Genomic DNA, 24,513 nt, shown 5'->3' with positions numbered 1-24,513 from the left:
GAGCATAGTTTTATGGCTGTGTTTGTTTGGTTTCTTAGTATGTTGAGTTTTTGTTTTGTTTTTGATGTGCTGAGTCCCAAGGAACGTATAGTTCGATATGGGTGATTTTTCGGTGGATTTCTGTTTTAAATTGTGTATCGGTTCTTGTAATTTTGAAGTTAAGAAATGATATTTGATTGCTTTCTTCCTGTTCACATGTAAGTTAATGTTGGGATGTATAGAGTTAATGTGATTGAAAAAATTAAGTGAGTGTTCTGTAGATGTGAATCCTGCAATCATGTCATCTACATATCTGTACCAGTGTAGTGGTGGATGTAATGCTGTGTTAATTGCTTGTGTTTCAACTTGTGTCATAAAAATATTGGCTAAAACTGGTGATACTGGGTTGTCCCTGCTTAGGTCATTTGTTTATATATAGTTGTGATTGTTGAACATGAAGTTTGTCTTCATCATGGTGAATTCTATGAGTGTTGCTAATTGGTTGCTGGGAATGTCTAATTTTTCTCTACAAGTGGGTTTTCTCGTCATCACTGTTTGAAAATGTGTTTCAGCAGACACATTCAGTTTTGTTTTGTTGTTTCTTTTCCAAGCTAATGAATGTACTAGTCTACCGTGATTCCATGTGTTGGAACCACTCAAATAGAACATCTTAAATTATCAGTCATTTAGTGTTATCACTTTTAGGTGTTGTACTGTCAGTAACTCACATTAAATGCAGGTTGTATTAATGTCTAACCTGAACCTACTTTATGAATAAAATAATAAATTCCAAAAATTAGTAGTTTTATGTAAATTTACAAATTAATTACAAAAACAAATATGTGTTGAGTTTTGTGGTCATGCACTGTTATCCTTATGTGACATTTACTTTTGTATTCAGTACAAAACGAGAGTACATTTTAAAATTACTTATTCAAAATTGGGGGTGCAAAAATTGAAAATAAAAAGGCAGAAGAGTAAAATATACATAGATATTAATTTTGGAGCTGCTGAGTTGTGTGTATTTGTGTGAGTTTTCAGGAAGTGTACTAAACTCATTACTTTAAATTGCACAGCAAACTTTAACAGTGAAACAACAATAGAAAATAGAACAACTAAAACTTAACCAATGATATCATGTGTCATCCCAAATATTGATGCTTTTGACCTAAAAGTTCATTGAAAAAAAATTATATACTTTATAGAATGCCCTTTATTGTTCAGATAGGAGGCTTGTGGTTTTATGAAGTAGGTGTATTTGTTAGAGATTTAATTATAATTGTTTAAAGTATTTGTAATTGAATGTTCTTTACATTAGCTTCAAAAGAGTATAAGTATTGTGTGTTGTACTAATCTGCCAAGACTTTAAGTTCTTTGTGAGAATAACATTATTAATTCCCCTTGAGACTCAGAATGGCCATGTGGTTAAGGGTGCTTGACTTGCAATCTGAGGATTATTGGTCTGAATTCCTGTCACACCAAATACGCTCGCCATTTCAGCTGTGGGGGTGTTATAAAGTTACAGTCAATCCCACTATTCATTGGTAAAAGAGTAGCCCAATTACTGGCAGTGGGTGGTTATGACTAGTTGCATTCCCTCTAGTCTTACTCTGCTAGGGATTGCTAGTGCAGTAGCCCTCATGTAACATTGCACGAAATTCAAAACAAACAAATAGACAAATTCCCCTTGAAGTTACAAAATGTAAATGCTCCAAATTGGAAAAATAAAAGCAAAAATTTAAACAAAGTTATTCATAATACTTTACATTACTTATCTTTGTAATAATCACTTGTTTTAAATGCAGAGTTTTTGTTAACATCTGTGACACCCCTTTCCAAAAATACTCTTTTTGGTTGCATGAATTTTTTTCAGTGTGTGCGTGCCAGATACAAAATGTTTCTTTTATTTTAGAATTTGGAGTAAATATATATATTAGGCTGTTACATATGAAATGCCAGATTTTTGTGTGCAAATTTGAAACTCAATTTTTATGGCTAATTATTGTACATTTGTCAGAATAATATAGTATATTGTTGTAATAATATAGTATATTGTCTGGTTCATTTCAAGCTCACTTCATTGTTCTTATTCCAGAAACTAAATCATATTTATATTAGTTTTTGTCACCAAGAATAAAATTAGTATTTGTGTAATTTTCTTGTATGATTTCAAGTTTGGTCACAATGCAGTGACAGTAGCTCATAATATCAATCATGCAGTTAGTAATGGCACAGTTATGAATGCACAGCATTGATCTGGGAGATTTTGTTCTGGTGACACATGCCTTGAAAATGAGCCTTGGGGCTGCCGTCAAACAGCCATTAATGAGGAAGAATTGAAGGCTGTAGTTGAACCACATACCTGTCAAACCATGAGGGAACTTGCCAACAAACATAGTGTTCATTATTCAACAGTTTCCCAACATCTTGAAGCAATTGATAAAGTGAAAAAGCTCAATGAATGGATACCTCATGAATTGACTGAAAACCATCAAACAAGATGAGTTAAAATTTGTTCCTCACTCCTTACTCAACAAAAATGATCCGTTTCCCCATAGAATTGTCACCTGTGATGAAAAATGGATTCTTTATGATAATCAACAATGATCAAGAGAGTGGCTTGACAATCAAGAAGTACCACAACCTTACTGTTAATGTTTGGTGGTTGTCAGTAGGTGTGATCCATCATTCATTTTTCAACCCAGAAGAAATAATCACAACAGAGCAACATGTTATGAATAGATGTTATTGTGAAACCATCCAGCAATAGTCAATCACAGTGGATCCATACTGCTTCATGACATGATCGACCTCGCGTCTCACACATAACTGTCCAAAAACTAAACGAACTTCAGTATGAAACGTTACTTCATCCACCATATTCAACAATTCTTTCCTCTATGCATTATCACTTTTTTAAACATTTGAACATTTTTTTAAAGGAAAAAAATGTTTATAAACCAAAGTTCAAATGAAAGTGCCTTCAAAGACTTTATTGCATCAAAGGTCATCCAGTTATTTAAAGATGATATTTATAAACTTGTAACTCATCAGCAAAAGTGTATTGAGTCTAAAGGAGCTTATTTGGATTAAATAAATTAAACAATGTACTTTCACATTTTCTTTTAAAAATCTAACTTCTCATATGCAACAGCCTGATGTATATATCTCCTTCTTAAATCTAAATCAGTCTGGAACTTAAAAATAGTATTCATGTCAATGTCTTTTCTGGTTACAAAGTAAAAAAAAACAAAGAGAAAACTTCTAACTTTAGTTCTTCTGCATTACTTTTCATTTCCATCTAAAATTAGATTTATTATTACAAACAAGTTTGTACAAAATTAATCTCATTTCAGACTCACAGCCTCTCACAGTACATGAACTGATGCTTACTTGTTTCAAAACTCACTTATCTTCAAGAGTAAATCAATCTGCTACTTTTGCTATAAAGAGAATCTCAGATTTATTTACAGGATGCTCTTTTTGCTGTCTGTTCTTGATATGGTAACACTGATTCATGAAGTGCAAGTAAAGTAGAAATATGATAGTGCATAAAAATAATGTGTGTATGTATATGTTTTGATATGCATATATTTATTTCTGTATAAAACATCAACTTTTTCTTCTATTTAACATTAAAAAAGTGTAATTTTAAGAAATATTCTGTATGTTGTTGTTGGTCTAATTACATTTTGTAATAATGATCGATTTAATATAATATAAAATATGTAGTATGTGTACTTCCTGAAAAAGTTCTTCCTGACAAATAATTTTCCTTTGTGTAGTGCTGCTCCCTGTATGCAATTTTCTTTTATTTGCAAAGGCCATAAACCTTAAATGAAAATTTGGGTCACCTATTTCCACTTCCTGATTTTGATGTGTCTTCCAATGAATGCCTGAGTCATTCAGTTAGGTTTAATATGGTCTTGGCTTTCGTTTCTCATGAGTGTGATGTTTTATCCCTTTCTCCTATAAATTGCATCCTTTTTTATTACATGACTAGTCTTCTTATCCCTGTGTAGTTCCTCCTCACATACACAAATGAATAATGGGATTAGCATGCCTTATCCCTCACTGACTTTGGATCAGTTTACTCTCCTTGACTGTCCTTTCCTGGACAAACGATTGTTAGGTTCAGTTTTGTCTGTTTAGGTGTGCAGCCCCCAACTCTCCTATAATTCTCACCCCTGCCCAGTTTCTCCTACCTCCATCTTAACCTTACAACTCTTTTATACATCTATCTCATCTGAAGCTCTCCACCAAAATTCTAATGGGTTTTCTGGGGACATCCTCTCCCTTCTTTCCTTCACATAGGTTTGTTTGTTGTATTCAGCTACCTCCATCTTAACCTTACAACTCTTTTATACATCTATCTCATCTGAAGCTCTCCACCAAAATTCTAATGGGTTTTCTGGGGACATCCTCTCCCTTCTTTCCTTCACATAGGTTTGTTTGTTGTATTCAGCTCTGGCTTAATATAAATGGTTTCTTTGTTGTCAGGACCACCTCGGTCTTGATATGATCTTAAATTGTCTGTTTACAAACTTCTTACCTTTGGGATTTATGTATGCCCCCATTTGTCTTATCTTGTAGATCACAGCAGTGATACATAGGGTTGTTATGGTTCTGCTCTTGTCTGTTTACCATCCTCTTATTATGGGTGTGTTATTGTTGCTTGGATAAACTTGGCCTATTCCATGGTTGAGGAAGTTGATTATATGTCACAGACATCCTTTCAATACCAAAAGTTGGATTCGTGGATTGATAGATCAAAGCCAACTTGTGTCATGTTTGGGAGTTAGAGTGGTTCTTGATTACACTGGTTGCTTTAACTTGAGGTGAAGACAATATAGTGAGGTAATGGTATTATATTCTTTCTACCTCACCATGGATGTTGGTTACCAGCAGCATGGGTGTGGGTTTTTGATGTAGTTGACTTACAGTAATGGTCCATTGAGCCCCCTCAGTGTGGATTCCTGTACGTGGTGATGGGACCTCCCAGGAAAGATTCTGTTCTTTCAATTTACCTCCTCTGGGATCTAAACATCCACCCACGTCTTTGCCATGCGTGACAACCCATGAGGGGAGGAGAGGATCCTAGTGGTTGAGAGGTCCAACCCTAATACACCACTTGAATTCCTGTAGATTGGCAGCCTTTGGTGTCCCCCCTTGGGTCAGTTGGCTGGTCCACATGGGCTAGGGTCAACCAAGTATCGGTGTTGGATGTTCTCAACAAGTGTTATAAACATTGTATCTGATGCTGGTGTTTGGGTATTGTGCTCACAAAACCCTGACGTTGCTGCAGTGTCCTTGTTTGGCATTTTAGTGTGTAGATGGAATTATGCTCTCATTGAACAGTTCAATCTCCCTTTTTAATTTTTTGGAACTTTAATGGACATCATCCTCTCTGGGGAAGTGCTGATGTTGAAGAGGTTGCTCCATAGAGTATATGCTCTCTGATCACACCATTTCTCTTTTCAATACCGGTTCTTCTACTTATTTTCATGCATCTAGTCAGTCCTTTACTGCTATTGACCTCTCAATTGGCTCCCCTTCACTATTCTCCCATTTTTCTTGGAGGGTTGACAATTATCCATGAGTTAGTGATCATTTTCCTATAATTTTTAGAGATTGGCCATGGTCGATACTACCTGAACTGAGTGCCCCAGTGGAAGCTGGATCAAGCAAACTGGCCCTCTTTCACTACTCTCGTAGAACTTGATCCTGTCATCAATAGATGACTGTGTGGCAGCAGTAACTGACTGTATTATACAAGCAGCTGCTCAACATATTCCTAAAACCTTGATATGTTTTCCATGATATCCTCATGTTGGCAGGTGGAATTCTGCCTGTCACATGGCACAGAAGGCCCAAAAATGGGCCTGGGATACTTTTTGTAGATATCCCACAACTCTCGCACTGCATCACTTTCCAGAAGGCCCATGTACATGCTTGGTGGGTAAGATGTCAAAGCCAGAAGGAATCTTGTATTAAGTTCATAACCAGCATATATTCTACCACCAGTTCCAAAGTCATATGGGACAAGATTCGAAAGGTCATTGGGCGGTGTAATTCTGTCTCCCCCCCTATCAGTCTTGCTCTCTGATGGTCAGGAAATAGCTGATACCCAGAGCATTGTTGATACTCTAGGTGAAAGCTTTTGCTGGGTATCTAGCACTTCCGCCTTTTCTTCCACCTTCTTAGCCATTGAGACTCGGTCAGAGCAGTCACCTCTTTCCTTTGAAGCTGATTGGCTCTATGACTATAATCATCCCTTTACACTGGTGGAACTTAAATTGGCCCTTCATTGGTCTGGCAGTACATTGGTTGGACCTGATGATGTACACTATGAAATTCTGTGCCATCTATCTCCTGCTTCTCTTACTATTTTTCTGCTTGTTTTTAACCACATCTGGCAGGAGAATGTTTTTCTTGATGCCTGGCACCAAGCTATTGTCCTACCTTTCTCTAAACCTGGGATGGATCCCAAAATTCCTTCAAACTACCATCCAATTGCTTTGACGAGCTATCTCTGTAAGACATTAGAGAGGGTGGTTAATGCTCCTCTCATTTGGTTCCTTCAATCAGACAACCTCCTCTCACCCACCCAGTGTAGGTTCCGGGTACAGCGCTCCACCATGGACCACTTGATTCGACTTGAAACGTTCATCAGAGAAGGCTTTCTCAAATAACAACATCTTGTATCAGTATTCTTGGACATTGAGAAGGCTTATGATACAACTTGGAGGTATGAAATTTTGCAAGACCTCCATATATATGAGTTACGTGGCCATTTGTCCATTTTTATGAACAATGTTTTAATGGACAGGAGATTCCAAGTTCATGTAGGTTCAACACTTTCCCGTTCTTTTCTACAGGAGGTTAGAGTTCCTCAGGGCTGTGTTTTGAGTGTCACACTTTTCAGTATAAAGATTAATGCCATCACTGAACAACTCCTTCTTACTGTTGCAAACGGGCTCTGTGTCAATGACTTTCGCATCTCATGTCGGTCATTGAACATGAGGTATATTGAGCGGCAGCTACAGATGCCCTCAGTCGTTTACTGAAGTGGACCATGGCAAACGGCTTTAACTTCTCTCTCTCTAAAACCATTTGCATGCACTTTTGCTACCAACAGGGTGTTCACCCTGATCCTGAACTCCATGTCAACAAAATTGTGCTGCCTGTGGCCCCTGAGACAAAGTTCTGGGGGCTTATCTTTGACTGTAAGCTGACCTTTATACCACACATCAAGCAGTTACAGGTTAAATGTACAAGAGCACTGAACATCCTCTGTGTCCTCTCTTCCTCCACTTGGGGAGCTGATCGATGTTATATGCTAAAGATATATCATGCTCGTTTGAAACTTGACTATGGATCACTGGTCTATGTCTCTGTCAGACCATTGGCCTTAAAGATGCTAGACCCTATTCATCATCAAAGACTTTAGCTCTGCACTGGGGCTTTCTGCACTTCCTCAGTTCAGAGCTTATCCATAGTCTCATGAACCTTCTTTGCACCTCTGCAGTTTGCAACTGTCTTTACTGTATGCTTCGAAATTTCATTCCTTACCAAAGCATCCCACCTGGGGTTGTGTTTTCGTTCCTCAGTGAGTCATGCTTTTTCAGACCAGATGGTCTGCCATTGCTCCTTTTGGCTTTTGTATCCAGGCGCAGTTGGGTGAATTGGGTCTGTTTTTGGTTAACATTGCTGTATCCACTGGTCAGCCCATCCCACCATGGCTTCTTACGGTCTTTCAATGAGAAAAGCAGACACTCCTGATTGGAAATACTGTGCTATTTGCTGAACATCTTTTGACCCATCCTTCCCCTCCTATTTTTACAGATGGTTCAAAATCAGATGACTGTGTTGACTCAGCCATGGTTTGTTGTGGTTGTGTGCAGGATCCCCTGTACAGCTTTTGTGTTCACTACTGAACTATATGCCATTTCTCTTGCCCTGGATCACATAGAAGCTTAGCAATATTCAAACTGCACTATTTATACTGACTCGCTTAGTTCTCTACTGGCCCTGGAATCACTTCACGTTATTTCAAAATCTATCTGCTATGGTGCTATCACTGCTGTGCCTGTTCCATGCATGGACTATGGTTCTGTATTCAAGGCACGCTCTGTGCCAGTTGGCTGTTGACTTGGAATGAGCAATGTGACAACAAGCTTTTCCCAATAAAACCCTATATTAGACCTTGGCCATCTTGCTTCCATTAGGATCTGAAAGAGGAAGTTATTTTAACTAGACTACGCATTGGACACAGTTTTTTAACTCATTATTTTTTTTTATCTGGAACTAATGCACCATTGTGTAGTCTGTGTGATACTCAAATCACAGTAAACCACATTTTACTTTCTTGTCATCATTATGACTCTCAATAACGGTGACAGTGTTATTGGTGATGGTGACACTGTGCACCTTGGAAATGTTTTTAGTTTTTTAAAGACCATCAATCTTTTTAATGCCATTTAAGTTCTTTAATTTATACATGAGACCCTTTTTCAATGAGATTCCCTTTTAAGAATCAAAGTCCATCTAGTTTGATTTGAAATTAGAAAATGGCTGTAAAGTCAAATAACTCGAAACCAAGATTGGAAAGGCCAAATTCAGGTTGGTAATGCTGCTGTTCAAACTACCTGTTAGTCATCCTGGTGCGTTATTATTAAAATTTTGCTAAAAGTCTTTTAAAATGACCATAACGTCAAATAACTCGGAACCAGGACTGGAAAGGCGAACTTCAGGTGACTGACGGTGGTTTTTGTACTTACCTATTAGTCTTTCTGGCGAGTTATGATAATTACAGTAATACTGTAGAAAGTCCTCTACCACTTCTATTACTGTAGTTTTTCTCTTAATGCTGTAGACTAGATGTAAACATTGGTTTTATGCTTTTTATTTTTACTTTGTTTTATTTTACCTTAACTTCATTTTATAAATTTCCTAATTTTACTTTAATTTTAACTTTTTACTGGATGTTTGGCACAGATAGCCTAGCTGCTTTGTGCCATAAAACACCAAATCAACCAACCAACCAACTGTTGATCCCTTGCCACTCCTCACCTAGAGGCACATCTTTTGTTTTACCCACTTTGTAGGACTGTGTTACGTGTGTGTTTATATGTATGTTGTTAGGTGTTGTTTTACCCACTTTTTATACTTTGTAGGACTGTGTTACGTGTGTGTGTATATGTATGTTCCTAGATTCATTATCCTGTCACAGTTCTCTCTCATTTAGATGTGCTCCTCTCTTTTTCCTTCCTTATCTCTTATACATTTCATGGATGGGTGAAGAGTATACCTGGTTTAGAAGTGATGTGGTTCCCCTCATTGGATTTTCAGATTTGACTCTTTTATTTCCAGAGTTATTGTTTGGACACTTTGGGGAATGGTTCTTTCATTTCTTTGCACTGGTCCTGCTTCATAATCAATTGGTATTCTATCTAATCTTGTGACAGGTGAAAAGTATTATATCGGAAGTTATAATTTTCTTATACTAAAAATATATTTCTGATAGGTACTTTTTTCTCATATTTCCCACCCTTCCTCGCAATTTTCCTCCAGTGCTTATGTCTTCTGCCAAGCATGGAAGCAGTAGTTCAGAGGGGAGTCGTGTGGCATGAGAGTATGTGACACTTGTATTGTTACACGTGAGAGATTTGTTGGAGAGTAGAAGGTTTGTGGCATGTGTAAATAAAACATTCTGTATACAGAGGGCAACACTTTACATGAATACCTAACCTTGTGAGTAGAGGGAAATACCTATGGGTAATACATCTTTAGTAAAGGAAAATCATAACATCTGTGTGCATTAACATTTAAAAATTATTTCAGTAATATTTAAATGCTTATATATAGCAATTATATACATCTGTGAAGAAGACATTTTTGACAGTCCATTTCTTTGACTTTGTTTAACTAGATCCATAATGGGCCACCTCATTCTTCAAACTTTGGTTATTCATATGCAAAACGACTTATTGATGTGCAGAATCATGCCTACAATAGTCAACATGGTTGCAAGTTTACATGTGTGATTCCAACAAATATTTTTGGCCCACATGATAACTTCAACTTGGAGAATGGTCATGTTTTGCCTGGACTTATCCACAAGACTTATATTGCTAAAAGTTTGTATTCTTCTCAAGTTTTTGTTTTTTAACAATTGCAGCAGTTTATAAAATGATATATTCCACCCTTTCATGATTTAGAGAATAATATTCCTTTAATTGCTTATGTTCAGATAAACGTTTTAAAATTTTCATACATTTATTCTATATTTAGCTAACATTCTCATGAACATAACATAAATAGTTGTAAACTTTGTTTAACTCTTTCTTTGGCCTGAGGTTACATACCACAGTGTATGTTTCATAGACCTTATATTTGTCATTAATCATATCCAAATAGACAGGTAATACAGAGATTTGTACAAATTAGTATGAGCTGTTAGTTAATATTTCCTTGAAGGTGTATAATAGAAATATTGTAAATTGATTGGCAATGATTTCTAAACATAATGAAAAATTATTGTATGTGAGAAACAAAGTATGTGCTTCAATATAATATTAGTCTGTCTTCAAGTATATATTGGAAATATTTATTGATTTAGGTAATATAAACTCATGGAAATATACTATACTACAACTTCATTTAACATAACAATGTAGCATATACACAATATTTATATCATCTTCAGTAATCTCTTGTCTAATGAAGACATGTTGTGCTCTCTCTCATCTTCAGCAACCAGATTGTTTAAACAAGTAATAGAGAGATCCCAGTGTATTTTGTTGTTCATGTTTCAGTTTTTCACTGTTCGTTTTACACATCCACTAAAGTCTTTTTTTTTATGCTTTGCAAAACATGGGTAAACCAGAATACTACACAGAAAATAAATTGTGTAAAAAAAAAATCAGTTTACATCAAAATAGATAATTGTGGAATTATAAATTGTATTTCATGTTGGGTTATTTATAAAGAAATTTTTGTGAAGCTATTATTAATGAAGTTTAGAACATTTGAGAATGTGTGAATGACATGCTTGGATGAATAGAATTAACAAATAGGCTAAATTAGTGGTAAGCAGTGATTGAAACATTGAAGTGATTTTCTACACAGGCTATTCTTTGATCATCAGTGTGTTAGTGTGCATTTTGTGTGTATGATACATTTAGAAAATATTCATTTGTTCTCTCTGTTTATAGTTTTAACATGTTAACTATTTTATATCTGACTTGATCAGTATAAACATTTTACATTTTTATATAGATACACAGATTATAAAAGTAAACATTGAGAGGAATCATTCACATCACACAGTTTTTGTCATGCCCTGTGAATAATATTAAGACTAAAATGACATGTGTGTGTGAATGTTTAGGAGTTCCTGTGTTCACTAGCCTTTAACTCCATGATTGCAGCCTATTTACAGTGTAAGTAGGTATGTAACTCTTGGGAAAATGCTTCACAAAAATGAAACTAGTTGATGAAATCCTTATAAATTTGACTTGAATGGTCCTAAGATTATATAGTTTTAGGAAAATAAAATATTTAGTTTTGATTTTTAACTATTTATAGTAAAACGTTTATTATTTAGTGTATTTATTTGCACTGAGACTGAACAGTTCACATGCAATGTGATTTTCATTTTTAATATCAAAATGCTATTTCTTATCTTGCAATTTTCACATTTCACTTGTATAACTTCTGGAACCTCCTAAATGTATATGAAAAGTTTTTTAAGGTAAATGTTTACATTTTGTTTTCCATTTTCTCAATTATATAAGTAACTCCAGATCATAATCAACATACAGTGTAATGAAATGTTTAAAATTAAGAAACTGAGATATGTACACACCTTTTAAATTTTGTAGAATATTATTTGAAACTTCTTTTTGTCATGTGCTTATTTTCACTTCTTTAGCTTTTCACTTGTAGTTTATTTTTCATTGTGTTTTCCAACTCTTTGTTTTTTATTCTTGCTGTTGACAAAGTCGACATGTTCCAGTAATACCCTGTTATTATATAGGTTGAGTGTCCTTCACAAGTTTGAAACAAGTACACTTGTACATTGAATGATGCCATCTTGCTTAGACATTTTGACAAGACAATCTACAACAACTTAAGGATTTCAAATATAAATTTTGAAACACAAATAGTACATGAGTAATTAAGATATAGATGTAAAACCTGAATTCAGTCTTAAATGTTTAGCAAACTAATACATATAAGGCATGGAACACTTGCCAAGCACAGTATATTCCTCAAGAGAACAATGAACTAAGCATCTTTTATTATTTCATGCTATTGATCCATAAACAGGCAGAGGTTTCTTCAGGTTATAACTGAATAGCACAAAATCTGCTCTTTCTGTTGGTGATAAACATGGTATTCAATTCCAAACTGTCACTTGGCAACACAGCTTTAACTTTGCAAGTATGCATGGTTAACTTTAAACTTAGAGATATTATAATGTTATTTTACATAAGGAGAAATTCATGGAAGTTTCACCCTAGCTAATGAGAGACAGCTGGAAATGTACTTCGATCATCTATGCTGACAGCCTATATTTGCTTCTCATAGTTTCTTGTCTAAGAGCTCTTAAATTTGAGGAATTTAACCACGTGTGTGTCATGTGACAACAAAATATGCACTTTTAATTGTATTTTAGGTGCTTCTTTATAAAATAAAGGAATAAAACTTATGTTAATTTAATACTAAATGTATATATCTATCATAGTAATTTCATTAAAATACATTCATAGTAAATTGGTTTGATTCAGTTTTGGATGTAACACATTAAATTTCATGACATTTGCAGAGGAAGAGGTTTAAGAAATTAGCTGGAGTCACAGGGTTAACGTGGGTGAAATAGATGGTGGTGTTATCGTTCTTGAATATAGATAATGAACAGTTCTGATATTACTAGTGTCATTTGGTAATTATATTTTTGATAGCTGTTGATCATGTTAACCAGTGCATATATTCACTAGCTGTTCACCAGGTTTTATTAGTTTCACATATGTATTTACTTCTGTTATTAATTCTCAGTCTGCAAGAATTCTATGTTCTTAAAACCATGAATATGTATGGCACACGTTACTAAATTAAGAGGCTTAGTTCATTGCAATAGTTGGGTACCTGCTCTTCATTGGGACTCTTAAGTTTATTTACTTTTATTTATTAAAATGTAAAGAAACAACAAAAATGAGACAGAAAAACATATGATGTGTTGTTACTCAGTACTGCATAACACTTTTTCACCTATCTTCCTCTTTGTCACTACTTTATACCATATTCCATGAACAAAGGTACAAACAGAATCAGTAATACTGTTTCAATTACCAACAACATCATTTGTTTTTTCAACATCCATCCAGTGGAGAACCAGCTCAACTCATTTTGAAAATATTAGGTAAATTGGAGTAAAGAATTCAACCCTTCATGACATTTCTTTCTCTTTAATCACAGCAGTAGGTTAGGAATACATGAGACTTTTTCATTAAGATATAAATTAGGCTAAATAAAAAAAACAACAGAAAACTTTAAAACTTTTAAAGATAATTATGGTACCCATTTTTCAGACTCATCTTAAAGCAAGTTTTTTGTTTCCACAGAATCTGAAGTTATTGATTACCCTCTATATGTATGTAGATAACTATAAGTCTTCCATTGTGTGACTTAACACTTTTTGTATTTGTAGGTACTTCATACTTCTGGTGTTACCTCCTTACATAAAATTAGATGCTGTTCTAGCTATGGCTACTCTCACATATCCATGAGTTTTTAAAATACAACATTTAGGTTTAAAATATTAATATAAATACTCATTATTTTATTGAACAGCACATAAGATCATAAGCTCCAACTACTTTAATTAACATTACTTACTAATTTGGATCCTGCAATTACCCATACTCACTTAAGTTAGTCTGGGTAAAGCACTTTTTATTATTCCAAATGATAACTTTGAACCCATGGAATGCAATATTATTGGGTAGATGTGTTTGACTTGCTCTTTTCACCTGTTGTAATCATACAAATGATAAACATGGTCATAAAATGTGGACCTATCATTCTTATAAGAAAATATCCTATTTTTGCAGTTACCACAACTTATCCTCTGAGGGTTTTATTTCTGCTTTAAAGACAAATTTAACTACATATCTTAATCCCACAAGACCAAAATAATAATTATTCATCCAGAACTTTATTTCTCCTTTCTTTAAAATATTTTAAACCACATGACTTAGTCTCTCATAAGAACAAAGAAATTACTTTGATCTGTTACTGTACCAAATTTTATTGGTTAAGAAAGCTATTAAAGTCAAAATGTTTAAAATCAGTTGTTATCAGAATTTAAGAATTCCAAGAAAATAACATATCTTGTACTTAATTTATGAGACTTAACACTCCTCACTTACCTTAAACTTAACATTTTTAATTATTTCAAGTGTTTTAATTAGCAGCTTGTCACCGAACACCAGTGCCTGCAGGTTCACTTCCTTGTTTTGTCCTTCATGGATGAACAGTGTGTGTTTTTTCGATTATTTGTTATTCATGCATCAGCTTATATTTAGGGAAGCCTGGGAATCTCTGGAGCAAATGAGGAATATAAGAATAGAACACACATGGAGATCCACTGTTTTTGGTTCCTCTTGATTTATTGCATTAGCATACATTTTAATGTGTCTTTAAAGTTTTCAAGAAAATCAATTTATTTGAGGGCTATAAAGGTATGCAAATCTGATTGCGATACAGAACTGGCATTGGGTGCTTGACTCGCAATTTGCTGGTATGCGAGTTTGAATTCCATCATCACTGAACATGCCCATCCTTTCACTGTTATAATGTGATGATCAATTTCACTTTTCATTGCTAAAGGTGAATCTAAGAGTTAACAGTGGATGGCAATGACTAGTTGGCTTCCTTTTAGTCTCTTACTTTTAAATTAGAGAGAGCTAAAACAAAACAGCTCTTGAATAGCTTGGGACAAAATTCAACAAATAAATGAACTGACTGGTATACATGTGTTTTGCCAGAAACACTGCAATAGGTTCAAGTGAAAGATTACACCATGGTTAAAAAATTTGAAAATTGGCTAAAAATGAAAGAAAAAAGAACCTGATTTCTTAGCATATTATTCAGTTTTAACAAACATTACTGAAACAGTTTCAGGATATTCATATGAATATTCACATCAAACTAGAAATGTGAAGCAGCTGTGCCATGTTGACATCAACATTAAGGAGTATCTTTCTCTTATATTCCTATCTTAGAATCTGATTATCTTGGTAACGTTTCGTAAGGTGTTCTTTATTTACAAACTTTTAGATCATTTAAGGTTTTGCTAAAGGAATAGAATTGTGGTCCATTTTTGGAAAGTTTAGCATGCTTCAATCACATAATTCATTTGGAGACACTTTTTTTCTCATCTGCCACAAAAACTTCTGGTCAGTGTAATGAAGCTATAATAGGTTTGTGTAGGATAAATTTAGTTGAGAAAGAGAGATACAGCCTGAAACATTGAAGTAGTCAAAAGCTTGTAATCCTGTAGTGTTAGAAACTGGCTAAAGAAAGTTTCAAAAGCATAATAAAATATCAGTTACTGAAGTTGGAGGTTGAACAATGAATGGAGTTTCTAGCATCTAGTGATATAAAGAAGATGGAACAGTGAATGGAGATCTTAAGCTTTTGATGCTATCAGAATTTGTACATGTATCATACTGTTTCATAAAATGAAGACTTAATTATTTGAATAAACATAGTCTATAAATAAGTGGTAATATACACAAACATTAACCTGACAGTTATTTTAACTGTTTTATTAACAGAAAATGGAACTCCTTTAGAAATCTGGGGTTCGGGGAAGCCTCTTCGACAGTTTATTTACTCTTTAGATCTTGCTAAGTTGATAATATGGGTTTTAAGAGAATATGATGAGATTGAACCAATTATTCTCTCTGGTAAGTACCATATTGTGGTTCTCTGCTTTTATTGTTATGTAAAGTTTGTAATTTATTATAATTAAAGACCAAAACATTCTGTGCTTTTCTGTACTGTACTTACATATATATAATTTTTTTCATAAAATTATGTTTTATATAAAGCCTTAACTTGGTTATCAGTGCTCTTACAAAATAGGATCATGCTTTTGTAATAAATGGAGAATTTCATGATTAACATACATAGATTTTAATCCATTAAATAAGATTTTATTCAAGTCAAAAACTAGTTTACTTGTTAAAGATTTTAAACATTATGTGAAGTTACAAATACTGGTAGTCTTGTCTTTCAAGTATTGCTGGGTTAGACTGAATAATGTAGGTATGTATTTAATATTTACAAATGTGTTTTGTCCTATCTTGTTATCAGACTACTGTCAATAAAATGCTAACTTAATCTTCATTAAATTTATGTGTTATCACAGCAGTGCTATTTTTATTCATTACTTTCACAATCTTAAATTTTTTGTTAACTTTAAGTATTGTTTCTTATTTTTGCAAATTTGATGATTTCAATTTAAAGTAAAACTGCATCCAGCATGTAACAACTATATCAATTGTAAATTCTTGAGAAAGAATGCGTAGCTTGAAGCAAGAAACTAGTACTTTTTTTAATTATTTACAGTTGAAGTTTTTGTAAAAAAATTTAAAATATATTTTCCTCTTTACATTAGAGAATACTGATATTTTAAGATCTAATTGAATATGAAAAACTTAGTACATCCACCAAACATCTCTACTAGTTTTGTATGATGCATTTGATGGATTCATCAAAGAACTGAACTGCAATTGACCTAGAGTCGGCATGGGGGTTCTAATCAAATGTTTCACTGGAAAATGCTTGGTGTTCTTGTATGACTGATATTTTCTGAATGTTTTTAAGCATGTACTTCCTCAAATATAAAACAGAAACCTAATATATTGATGAAGATTCAAAATAATAAATTTGAGAACCTTTTTATAAAACTCTAATCAACAATAAATAGAACAGTTTTGATGGCTGTTGACAAATTATCCCACTAGGTGGTTGTATAGCATTTCATAGATAATTTTATTTATTATAAAACAGAACTGAAATATTTGTTTTGTGTTAATTTTATTCATTACTAATTTTAGTTCCCTGCTGGGACAGCAGTAAGTCTACAGATTTACAATGCTAAAATCAGGAGATCGATTGCCCTTCATTGACACAGCAGATAGCCCGATGTGACTTTGCTATAAGACAACATACACATACTAATGTTAACATTGATGGTCCGTTTACCATTCATACTCAAACAGCTCAACTGTTATGTAACCAACTGTAAATAATGGTGATGTGTAAATAATTTAATAGATTGACATTCTATTTAATAGTTTCATTCTTAGGAAGGTAATCCAATTAAAGATTTCTTTAAAAAATTAATTTTCAAAATGTTGCTGAGCTGTAAACTCATTATATTAAAATATACTATAGAAAATAAACAGTTTGTGTATTTATATACATACACATGCTTTTAATAATAATTCATACATTCAATTTTTTGAGACAAAACATAATGAAAGAAGTCTAAACACATCTTACAGAAATAAGAAACTAAAAGCTCTTTAAAAAAATGGCTTTGAATCAAAAGCTTTATTCTGGAGTATTTAATACACAATAATATCTGAATACAGTATCACAAGAAAAATTATTTCTTACAGTTGTAACTTAGTTCTTAGATATGTGGTTGTAAATATGAACATATATATAAAAATTACATTAAATATTTAAAAAGAAAATATAAATAAATATAAAAGCAAAAACTTGATATATTGGATGAGATTAGACTTAATTTTGTGGTATTATAATTTAAAATATAAGTATATGACTACAATACTGGACAGCTTCTGTTACTGCATAATGTGTAGCTTACGAAACAATTTCTGTTTTAGTTTATAAAATCAGAATTTTATTTGTTACTTTCTTCCTTATATATTTTTAAGCCTTTTTATTTTAAACAGACTTAATTTATAAGACTGATGTGGTCATTCTTCCATAAACTTTTCCAGAAATAATTTCTGTGAAAACAATAAGTTGATGTTATGAATTTCGTGAATATTGGGTATAATATCTTAAATAGTTTGTTATATTTGTTTTTGAAGACTTGAATATGATTTCATTAGTTCCAGACATATATCTGGGCTAAGTATTTATATTACTTTTAACTTTTTATAGTTGATGAAAAAGATGAAGTTTCTATTAAAGAAGCAGCTGAAATGGTGACAGAAGCTTTTGACTTCAAAGGAGAAGTAATTGTATCTTCTGTTGTAAAAGTTACATTTATTTTAACATATTTTTAGTAGAAGCAACACATTATAGTGTTCTTTAAATACTAGAAATAAATGACCTCATAACACCAAAATGTTTTTTTTTAATTAGACTCAATGTTTTGCCTCACAACTTCTTTAGCAGAGTTCCACTAAAACACAAACTGTAACCAACAGTACAAAGTTTCAAAGCTACAGCTAATTGTTATGGAAGAACTTATAAAAACTCATCATTATTATGGTAATTTATTTCTTGTATTAAATAATGTCTTCTATACACTGTTATGCACTACATAGATTAAATAATGTGTTTATGTTGTTGTAGTGGTATTTTTATTTCATGTTTGAGCCTTAATTCTGCCAACAGTTTGATACCAGTAGGTCAGATGGACAAATGAAAAAAACTGCCAATAATTCCAAACTGAGAAAATACCTTCCTAACTTCAAATTCACCAATATGAAACAAGGTAGCTATATTGTTCTGTTATTGGTTGCTGTGATGTGCTTGTCTAATTACAAATATGAACATTTTTTGCATCTTAGACAATGTCTATGGTAGACTTTACTGATGAATCTTTTGGAGTAAAATGATTAGAGACTGTTGTTGCCATTCCCAGGGACCAGAATAAGAAGAAAACGATTTACTGAACTTCTATTTGTTCTATAAATGTTTAATGCAGACTAATAAAAACAAAAACTTGTTGATATATTGGATGAGATTAAACTTAATTTTGTGGTATTAATAATTTAAAATGTAAGTACATAACTAAGATTCTCAATAAAGGTAATTATTAAATATGGCACATTTTCAAGAAAATATTTATGACAAATCTCAATAACAACGTGCACAGCATAGCCATGTGGTTAGGGAGCTTGACTCCCAATCTGAAGGTCATAGGTTCAGTTCCCCTTCCCACTAAACCTGTTCACCCTTTCAGTTCTGGGGCATTATAATGTTGTGGTCAATCCACCATTAATTGATAAAAGAGTAGTCCAACAGTTGGTGGTGATGTGTAGCTGCCTTCCCTCTAGTCTTTCACTGCTACATTAGGGACAGCTAATGCAGATAGCCCTTGATTTTTATATTAAACATTGAATGTGTGTTCAGGCATTTAGAAATATTTGTAAAAGTATACTTTTCATATTTTACTTAAAACTGTGAAGAGGCTATATCACACTAATATTACTGTGTGTACAGTTATAGGTTTCTATAACAAATTTGTGGGTATTATGTTTGATTTTAACTTTACATTGTCACAACAAGACTTAATCTTTACAATATTCTCATCCATGTAGATTTTCTTTTTGTGGACAAAGTAGTTATGTAAATTAATATCATATTTTATCAGAATTTATAGGGACAAAATAGTTGTATGAATTAGTGCCCTATTTTATATTGAGGATCATAAGAAATAACACCCTACTCTAGACTGTATGTTCTGTGTTCATTGGACTTCCCACACACTTTATCAGCTTAGAAACTAGAGCTTTAGTAAAACTTATCTTTGATAAACAAAGAACACCCAGTAAGTACAAAACTATATGTAAAGGAACTTCAATGTAAGGAAACAGAGAAACAATGCAACTTTCTCAACTTATCCATGATTTAAATTAACAGAAAAAAAGAAAGAAGGAAAAATTATTAAAAGAAAGATAAAAAACAGAAAAAAAAAGGAACATTAGTTACTGACTGTGTACTTATAACTCTGAAGAACATAAGTTAAGTTGATTTATTAGAACAGTTATACTCTAACATTGAACTTGGACAGTTGTGAAGTTGTACTGTTATATGCATATTTTTGTGACTCCTTGTTATTGTTATATATTTATAATTTTAACCATATTAATGGGCTAAGAAGTCCTATATAACAATCTGTTTGGAGCTCTTACATACATGTACAGCATACTTTGGGTTAGAATCTCTGATAGCTTGAGGTACATTCTAATTTATGAATGTGTTTTAAACTGTAATGTTTCATTTTCCACTCTAAACTTTAATAATTGTTGCATTTCAACTTGTAACTAATTAACATAATTGTTTGTTGAAGTAACTTGTTTTTGTTGCAGCTGTCAAAGAAACAGTTGATTGGTTTCAAGCCAACTACGAAACTTCACGGAAATAAGGTTGCCCAGCTGATGCAGAAAGGCAAACTTAATACCAGTTTTAAAGGTTTAAAAAGTGTCCTTATATACACATAATATGGTCTCTCACAATTGTTAGCATTTATATAATAAGTACACTAGAAATGAATTGTTTGTAGTCTTGTGCACGGTATATTATGAAACTGTGTATCAACATTATTTGGTAGGTGAACTATTTTCTTTGACTACAAAATCATAGAATGAAACACGTGAATGGAATGAAGTAGATGTGATAACTCTGATTCAGGATTTCTTTTATTTACTGTTTTTACTGGTATTTATAAGCATTTTTATACTAACAAATATGTTTTTTTCAGTGTAAGCTTTCAAATGATATGTTCTGGAAATATTTTGTGTTCATTTACCTTTTACACTGCTATTAATTTAATAGAAACTAATATTTTCAGAGTAATACTTTGACTTTAGTTTCCTTTAAATTAAAATTCACATATACATGAAGTTACTCCAAACTAGAGTGACTGTAGATTTATTAAAGAAGTCTGTAGTAAGAGAGTATTTCTTTTTAAAGTGGTTTTTCAAGAACTATTATATTTTTCATCTGCAGACCCAATGAATTTTTTTTTGTCCATTGCTTGAAGACATTTACTGTGCAGAGGTAATGCTGTACCTTGATTATATAATGAAGTTTTGCAATCAAAGAAGTTGTTGAATGGGATGTAAAGAGAATTCCACATATTATTTACTAAGATGTAGATTTTATAAATGACAGCACGTGTAGTTAAGACCGTCACTGCAAAACACCAACTGAGAAAATAACTGATTCACACTCTTAGCTCTGTACTCATCTAAACACATTTTACTGGTGACTAAAGATTATGAAGAAATACAATTAAAGCCTAAGGTTCTCATGCTATACGATATCCTTCTAAAATAAATCATAAAGTTTTGTACTGCTGATGTCTTTCATGTTATAGAAATATCTAAAGTCATACTGCATATTGCCAAATAAGGAGAGGGACCATTTGGGCATATTTAGTTAAATAAAAAGACATTATTATTATTATTCTGGGATTATTCTGGTTTTATTGCACTAATTTCATAATGAAGGTATTGAAATAAACGTGGCACGAGTGTGCTTTGATGGCTGTTATTATTTCATCGTTGTTAGATGATGATTATTGTTTGAAGTGTTGCTGAATAAAGTATATTAAAATTTAATTTGAAATTTTGACTCAAAGGTTTTTTTTGTTCTCCTTCATACTGAGAAGTACTTTGACTTGATAAAGTTATTAGTATTATTCTGTCTGCGTTATAGGTATGAATTAGAAACATTAATATATATAAAGGTGATTATGAGGTGCTATTTTATGATAGAAAGTTGTATACAGGGCTGGTTAATGTAGATGTCTATTAGGCCTGGGCACACGACACCAAGTGGTCTCCATAACGTCTGTGATTAACAAAATTAATACGAGTACATGTAATACCTGCATATTTTCTTAACACTTTATTTTTGTTTTGTAAGAGAAATGATTGGTCATAGATAGCTCGATGTCATATGCTAGTAATATACGATGTCTAATATGTATGTCTAATAGGCAGAAAATGAACCAATAATTATTGTTCATCTAGCTAAGCCTTGCATATTATTTCAGGCCAGGGGTTTCCACCTACCTGAGAATAATCAAATAAGATGGGTGAACTTATGGAAGTTGCGTTCTTATTTATTTACTTAAATCCTCAATTATTAATTTGCACAAGTACTGAATTTTATACTCTAATAAGTTTTTAATTTTCTTTCATTGTATCGTTATTACATATAAACGAAAATACCGCATTAGTTAATTAGGCCTTTGATTAAACATTCGTCATTTTAATAATTATGACCACAACAACTAATATATTCAATATTTATGTATCGCATATTTAAACACATTTGAGTAATATTAAAAACTATGTCTTTAAATTTTTGTAACTAAACGTACGCAAATGAATTGCATCACATCGACCACTCTTCCAGTTATCTCGTTAAAATATGTAGCTAAATACATTTACAATTAAACTTAATATTCAAAGGTTGTAATTATATTAGTTGAAAATATTTAATTAGAAATCGAAGCATTTTACAATCTTAAAAGCAAAACATTTAAAGCAGGCATTATGTTTGTAAATTACAACATTATAATATACGTATATTTGAATATAATATTTACCACCTCAACTTTCTGTTGTGAAATCTGTAAACGTACTGAAGGCTATAAGCGAATAAGACACCTTTGCCTTTTTGTTAACCTGAAGATGACCTAGGAAGGTCGAAACGTTGTTCTCTGCTTATCAATAAGTGTTAATATCCATACTAGCCGTTCTGAGATACCGTACAGGGTAGCTCGTAAGTTCCTACCCATCCATATGTTATTATGTTATATTCAATTACGCATGTATTATAAATCTGTTTCTTTTTTTTTTTAAGAAAAATGGTAAATGTAAGCCTATTTACACTTGAAGAGCGTATTATGACAAGTACGTGGGTACATGAGCGCAAGAATACTGGTGACACCACACAGATACATATGATATATGGATGGGTAGAGACTTACGGGCCACCCTGTATATTCTATACAGAGCCCCTTCCTTCAATACGATGAAAAGTGACGTCGCGTAAATAAATTTTAAAAAAATATCGAAAGTACCGATTACGAATACTGAATGTCTAAAACTTCCTAACTAATAAGGCTAAAAACAAACAAAAAATGAAGCCTTATAACTTTATCGCTTTCGAAAGATATACTTTTTCAGAGGTTTGCACATATAATACGTTCATATTTTATTAAAATTTTATATTTTTAACATTGCGAGTTAATGCTGATGATAATACAGAAAGTCTGTAGTGCTACTTCGTCAATGGAGCGTCGCTACAGTAGGAAAAATAGAGCAGCACTAGTGTTGTCGCTGAGTGTATAATTTAAATATAGCGGCGCTATCGCCATTTTTGAAACTGATATTTTTCAAGATAAACAATGTAGAACGCAAATATACTGATAGATTGTTAATACTTTATTGTTACAATAACTTAACACTGACTTCTCAAAACATGTCCTTATTTGTGAATGATGAAAGGAAAGCAGCTAGCAATATACAACTTTCGATACATTTAGTGATACTGTTTAAGAACAAAACGACAGAAATTAAATGAATATGGCGGCAGTAATGATAATAAGCTCGTGACGACAACTACGTCATGTTGCACGTTTGATTGATTTTCGTAAGAAAAATGCAGTGCAGATATATACATGATAATATATATATATACACATATGTCTAGAATTTTCTTAGCAAATTATTCGGCATGAAGTATAAACTAGCTGGTTCATGTGAATATTTCGTATTATCAATTGAAACTTGTTAACCGAAACAACTTTCTGCTAGAATTGCTCACCTGAAGAATTTAATAACATATTAGCAATACTTCTAAACTAAATTTGTATATAAAAATAAATTAATATTAAATTCAACTGAACGTATTATCGTAGTGTTACATTATGGATAAACGGTAAGCCATCGCTGCAGATCAAATATGGTTTGTTTGTTTTGAATTTCGCGCAAAGCTACAAAATTAATATCTGTGCCAGCGGTGCCCAATGTGACGGTCAGTCCCAATATTTGTTGGTAAAATAACAGCCCAAGAGTTGGCGGTGGGTGGTGATAACTAGCCGCCTTCCCTCTAGTTTTACAGTGCTAAGTTAGGGACTGCTAGCGCAGATAGCCCTCTTGTAGCTTTGCGCGAAATTCAAACACAAGCGGACATATCTGTTAAATTCACCACTGCCTAAAGGACCAACCTTGCTGCAAGTGTATACATTAGGTCAGTTTGTTATACTTGCGAACTTAATGGAGTTCATCAGTGCAGAATTTCCAATCACACACAGATATATACTCCTAATTATTAATGAAGGAGTGCGGCCAGAGACTGCAATGACAGGCGCTCTCTGCAATCTGTGACTAGTTTCTCTACAAGTAGCAACTGGACATGCTTGGTAAGGGGTTATCTGAGGGTTATAGTAGAACACTAGAAGAGTGTGTCGAGTACATATGTGCATAACGTAATGATGTCCAGTTTATTACATAA

The 24,513-nt window shown here is 32.9% G+C and overlaps 1 protein-coding gene across 6 annotated transcripts in view; it reads left to right on the top strand.

Moving 5' to 3' along the window:
- Window positions 1-21,612, top strand: part of Gmer (GDP-L-fucose synthase-like protein) — a 36,337-nt gene extending 14,725 nt beyond the window's left edge. For 2 of the 6 annotated variants that reach the window (XM_076480035.1, XM_076480034.1), the window contains exons 5-9: window positions 9,911-10,118; window positions 15,825-15,956; window positions 18,193-18,272; window positions 18,652-18,751; window positions 20,352-21,612. In XM_076480035.1, coding sequence (XP_076336150.1) covers window positions 9,911-10,118; window positions 15,825-15,956; window positions 18,193-18,272; window positions 18,652-18,751; window positions 20,352-20,407 — 576 coding nt within the window. In that variant the 3' untranslated portion in view covers window positions 20,408-21,612. Of the gene's footprint in view, window positions 1-9,910; window positions 10,119-15,824; window positions 15,957-17,111; window positions 18,163-18,192; window positions 18,273-18,651; window positions 18,752-20,351 lie in introns of those variants that run through there. The other 4 variants (XM_076480036.1, XM_076480039.1, XM_076480037.1 and 1 more) reach the window with 4 other exon arrangements.
- Window positions 21,613-24,513: the final 2,901 nt, after the last annotated feature.

Source organism: Tachypleus tridentatus, chromosome 13 (assembly GCF_004210375.1).
Source record: "Tachypleus tridentatus isolate NWPU-2018 chromosome 13, ASM421037v1, whole genome shotgun sequence".
In the NCBI taxonomy this organism is placed as follows: domain Eukaryota; kingdom Metazoa; phylum Arthropoda; class Merostomata; order Xiphosura; family Limulidae; genus Tachypleus; species Tachypleus tridentatus.
The sequence above is the reverse complement of the archived record's forward strand: the minus strand, read 5'-3'. Positions and strand labels throughout refer to the sequence as shown.